The sequence below is a fragment of the Gouania willdenowi genome, unplaced genomic scaffold, assembly GCF_900634775.1.
Source record: "Gouania willdenowi unplaced genomic scaffold, fGouWil2.1 scaffold_311_arrow_ctg1, whole genome shotgun sequence".
Taxonomy (NCBI): Eukaryota; Metazoa; Chordata; class Actinopteri; order Blenniiformes; family Gobiesocidae; genus Gouania; species Gouania willdenowi.
The window spans coordinates 232,117-237,492 of NW_021145072.1; the positions used below are offsets into that span (position 1 = coordinate 232,117).

Consider the following 5,376-nt stretch of genomic DNA (forward strand, 5'->3'; position numbering starts at 1 on the left):
TCGTTCGTGAACGATTCGTTCAAAATGAACTAATCTTTTATATGACTCGGGAGTAACGAGTCTTCTCAGGGAGCGATTCGTTCATTTTCATGCAGTACCTTCTCTCGCCACATGGCAGCAGCTGCATGAGCTCAGTCAGCAGCAGACAGGAAACAGAAATGATTCGTTCACCACTCACTCAGCTGGATCCATTCTCAGGTCCCAGTTCTTTAGTCACGTGACAGACAGGCTGTCTGTGAGCAGCAAGCACTGCAGTTCGTTCGGTTCGTTCACGATTCGTTCATACGGATCATGACGGATTGCTCTTTCGTTCATTCGTCACGTGACAGCTGTGGCTCAGACAGCTACGGGGCTGGGGGGCTGTTGACTGAGAGCTGAACAAGGAAATGATTGATGTCTGATATCTACAGTTTATTTGTCATGTGACACCCGATATAGATTATTTATTCACGAAATCATAATTATAGTGGTCTTCAGTCCTTGTTGTGTTATTGTATAGCCTATATAATGAATGTGTTTGTAAATAAATACTTTCGAAAATTATATCAACGTGTTAACTTTGTGTTATTTGCCACACAATAGTAAAATACCACAATACGTTATTCATTCATGAAATCATAACTAATCAGCGGTCTCCGGTTCTTTTAACCTTTTTTATTTGAATAATATAATTTTAATTACGTTAAACATCTAGGCTGCACTTAATAGCTCCGGTTACCCACTCTGCTTTTGCTCATGTTCAAAACTTTCTGCACACGTCTGTGTTCTGTGACATGTCCGGAGAAAAAGTCACAATTTCATGAGATTTTTTTATTTTTTATATAAGTCTACCTGCGCTATATTAATCTGTGTATTGCTCTGCTCGTCTGCTGCTGCAGTATCGCTGTCAGTCTGATAGCCTACATAACGGGTTTGCATCGGATGAGAAAAGGAGGTGGAAACGCACCACAAATTCTCACTAAATGTTAACTTTAGAGCCTCTGATCAGCAGCTCACATAGCCCAAATTTGCATACTGGTTTAAGAGCACTTGAGAGCATAATTAGTCGTACACACTTTCACACAGCGCAACAGGGGGTTCACTCGGTTATAGTCACGGCACATGCCGGTGTCGCATCCACTCCCACTGTGCGAAACTAATTCACGTCACAAGTTGGCGTAATTATTTATACATTTTTCTACTACCTGAGCTAAATGGGGTTTGGCATGAAATTGTGTGCAAAGTGGCAATTGTTTGACTCTAATGATATAGCTTTTTTCACCTCGTCACATTTTAATGTCGCACAGAGTGAACTACTAGGAGTGACGTGATTCTGGGCCACAAATTGAGCGCTACTGTCATTCAAGGCTCCATGATGGGCAGTTACCCATCCCCCCACCCATCACCTACATTTACATTAAGTGCCAGGTAAAATCAGAACACAAACAACAGGGGTCTGAGCAGGTCAGAAAAATGAGTGGAAGGAAAAGGAGTGACATTTGGAACCATTTCAGTGAGGTTTCAGCCACTAAATCCAAATGCAATATTTGCAAAAGGATTTTATCAACCCAAGGAGGAAGCACTTCAAATTTGAGAAGACACCTTAAAACGGCACATCCAACTGTGCAGTTAGCACAAGTGAGGGGGGAGAGTGACGATGGAGCCACTGCAGCAGCTGCAAATATCTCCACCAGTAGCACTTTATCTGGACCTCAAATCACTGCTGCTGCAACACTGGCTACAGCTTCTGCAATATCCAGTACACCAGCAGCACCCACCACCACCACCCAAACAGCAGTTAGACCACGGAGGCCACAACAAACACATATGGGCACTTACATTACAAGGCCAATGGATCCACTCAGGCAGAGCAAACTGGATGAAGCACTGGTTAAAATGATAGCTTCTGACTATCAACCATTCTCCATCGTTGAGGACAAAGGCTTCAAAGAATTCACAAAGACCCTGGACCCTTCATACACTCTGCCAAGCAGGAAAACACTTTCTCAAACTCTACTGCCAAAGATGTATGGAAAGATAAGAGCTGAGTTGTTGGAGAAAATCAAGAATGCTCCTGCTGTATGCCTCACAACTGACTGCTGGACATCTGTAACAACCACAAGCTACATGTCTGTGACCTGCCACTATGTACAGGATTTTGCAATGACATCCCATCTCCTGGACTGTTTTGTCTTGACAGACAGACACACTTCTGCTCACCTGGCAAGTGAGTTGAAGAGAGTTGCAGATGAATGGGGTGTCAGTGACAAAGTTGTAGCTTGTGTCACAGACAATGCCAGCAACATTGTGGCAGCCCTGAGAGACCACCTGCACTGGGACCACATACCATGCTTTGCTCATGTTTTAAATCTTGTTGTGAGAGCTGCACTTAGAGAGGTTCAGGGTACAGTTCATAAAATAAAAGCTGTGGTGGAATACTTCCACAGAAGCACAGTTGCTTCAGACAAGCTGAAGGCCACACAGCAACAGATGGGCCAGGAGCAGCTGCGCTTGAAGCAGGATGTGGTTACAAGGTGGAATTCCACATTTTATATGGTGAAAAGGTTCATTGATGTCAAGGATCCAGTCATCTCCACCCTGGCACTTATCAATGCACCCCTATCCACACTGTCCACAGAGGAATGGGAAATTGCTCAGGAAACAGCGGACATCCTCAAACCTTTTGAGGAGGTCACCGTTGAAGTGAGCGCTGAGAGGTATGTAGTTAAAGTAATTCATTTATATTAAACTAACTCACTTTTAATAAGCACAAACTTCATATTTAAAAATATATATATAGTTAGTGATGGATTTTAACTGTATCCTTACTGTTAACAAAGACACATGACATTGATCTGTGATAGTACACTGTTATAACTGCTTTTGAGAACAAAATATGAATAATTGAACTCTGTCTGTAGGTTTGTGACTGCCTCCAAAGTGATTCTGATGGCAAGAGGTCTTCAGAGGATTGTTGCTCGCCATCAAAGAAGCCCGTCAGTCCATGAACCTATTAAAAAACTGGTGGACAGCCTGATGTCTGAAATGCAGAAGAGGTTCAGCAAGGTGGAGCACATTGAGAAGCTTGCTGATGCAACTTGTTTGGACCCAAGGTTCAAAAAGCAAGCTTTTGTTAACAGCAAGGCTGCAGAGGACACTGTGAAGAGAATCACAGCTGCTGCAGCACACAACCACCCCAGTCACAGTGAGGAGGAGGAGTCTCAAAATCCCTCTGTGGCTGCCAGCACAGGGGCCATGTTTTGGGAAGACTTCGATGAGAGGGTTGCAAGCACCAGGGCTTCCACTTCCTCAGATTCTGCCACATCGAGCACCTCAACTGCTGCCATGATGGAGATGCGGGCCTACTTGGCAGAGCCACTCCTATCCCGCTCATCAGATCCTCTGGCATGGTGGAGGATGTGCTCGCCCGTATTCAAAACTCTGTGTGAGGTGATGAAAACTAGACTGTGCATTGTGGCCACATCTGTGCCCTCTGAGAGAGTTTTCTCAAAGACTGGGCAGATAATCACAGACAGACGGAACAGGCTCAGCCCCTCCAAGGTCCGCCAGCTTGTGTTTCTAAATGCCAACTTGCCTTAAAGCTGGCCTTTAATATACATGTGTCACTTTTAATTGTGCAATATTGTTGGTTTGGTTTGGTTTGGTTTTTATTTAATTTTATTCTTATTTAACTTTTTCTATTTAACTTTATTTATGTCTCTTAGATGTGTATAGTGTTGTGTATGTAATATACATGTGTCACTTTTAATTGTGCAATATTGTTGGTTTGGTTTGGTTTTTATTTAATTTTATTCTTATTTAACTTTTTCTATTTAACTTTATGTCTCTTACTCTTAGATGTGTATGTTGTGTATATAATACACATGTGTCACTTTTAATTGTGCAATATTGTTGGTTTGGTTTTTATTTAATTTTATTCTTTAACTTTTTCTATTTAACTTTATTTTTGTCTCTTAGATGTGTGTAGTGTTGTGTATATAATGTAAAGTGTGTTTTATATATAAGTCTCTTTAAAAATAAATATTTTCGAAAATTATATCAGCATATTTATTGTGTTATACTCTGCCACAAAATAATCAAACATAACAATGATAACAACAAACACAATAAAAATAACAATAATAGTAATAATAATAATGTCACTTTTTGGACACAATAAATGCACCATGTAAACATAGGCAACTCATCAACTATTATTTTTTGTTTTAATTGTATCATTAATTGTCAAAATTAGTTTTACATTCGCTGTCCTCTCCCCAGCTGTCATGTGATCGACTGCTCAGCCGAAAGGGTCTCTGTCTGCTCAGGCTGTGGAGCAGAGCAGTACTTGTTCTCGTTCATCCAACTCGTTCATTTGTCACGAGTCTGACTCGCGGGCTGACCGGGTCTTTCTCGTTCATCGTTCACAGCTCAGTACTTCGTTCTCGTTCGTCCAACTGGTTCCTTTGTCACATGACTCGCGGGCTGACCGGGTCTTTCTCGTTCATCGTTCATCGGTTCACAGCTCTGGCTCAGGCTGAGCTCTGCGCCAGCAGCATTACTTCTCTCTGATTGGTCTGTTTTCACTGTCACGTGACAGTTACCCAGACTGCCGTGCTGTTAAACAATGATAACAGAGAGGATACAGGACACAAGTTACATTATTGTGGTGTGTGTTAGCTTTCCTGGGTTTTCAAATGGCTTGAATAGCTTATGGCATTTTGTGTGTTATACTTTGTCACCTGAAGCAAACCATCTTGTCTACAGTATTTATAGTTGGAGAAAACACGTCGGCGGTATGAGTTCTGCATTGTGCAGGCTTCAGCGCCATCTGCTGTACAAATGAACGAAATGATTCGTTCGGGACTCGTTCAATTTAATGTTCGAGAGTTAAAGAATCGAATCAGAGGAAAGAACCGGTTTTCCCATCACTATCTCTGACAGGGAACAAACACAGCTGTTTGCAATAGGTGACCGAGCTACGTGATTGGCTGAACGTAATCTCGCGAGAGTAACGGGGAGTGGAGGAAGTGACGTCACACGCTTTAAAGAAATGAGTTTTAGCAACGGAGAACCCCTTCAAAACCACCCAACTGAACTTAAAGCTGAAATACTTTATTATTATATTTAATAAATATAATTCTGTATCAGTATGAATTACACTGTCAATCCTATATAAATATGTAGATTAATATTATAAATATTAATCACATATATAGTTATCAGGGCTACACAAACAGTCTTAGGTAAGGTTTACAAAAGAACGTATTGCTGTTGTTTGTAGGATGCTGGCAGGAGGTCCAAGGTGCAGGTTCCTGATGTTCAGTGAGTGAGATGTGATCCAGATGTGAGGTGGAGGGGCTGAAGTTTAAAGATGACGGTTGGTAAACTGATGAT

At 41.7% G+C, this 5,376-nt stretch overlaps 1 protein-coding gene and 1 long non-coding RNA gene across 2 annotated transcripts; one reads left to right on the forward strand and one right to left on the reverse strand.

Moving 5' to 3' along the window:
- Positions 1-3,958, forward strand: LOC114459413 (zinc finger BED domain-containing protein 4-like). Its single transcript, XM_028441670.1, has 2 exons — positions 1-2,696; positions 2,901-3,958. Exons 1-2 carry the CDS (start codon positions 1,453-1,455, stop codon positions 3,577-3,579), a joined length of 1,923 nt encoding a protein of 640 aa, XP_028297471.1. The 5' UTR covers positions 1-1,452; the 3' UTR covers positions 3,580-3,958.
- A 245-nt stretch (positions 3,959-4,203) lies between these two features.
- Positions 4,204-4,906, reverse strand: LOC114459419 (uncharacterized). The gene is made up of 2 exons (XR_003673343.1): positions 4,722-4,906; positions 4,204-4,596 (listed from the first exon to the last, which is right to left on the reverse strand). It is a non-coding gene; the product is annotated as an uncharacterized LOC114459419 (long non-coding RNA).
- Positions 4,907-5,376: the final 470 nt, after the last annotated feature.

Bases quoted from the DNA above. Each gene is read 5' to 3' on its own strand.
- LOC114459413 (XM_028441670.1), top strand. From the start codon at position 1,453: ATGAGTGGAAGGAAAAGGAGTGACATTTGGAACCATTTCAGTGAGGTT. The intron at 2,697-2,900 runs GTATGTAGTTAA...CTCTGTCTGTAG, and splicing joins GTTGAAGTGAGCGCTGAGAG to GTTTGTGACTGCCTCCAAAG.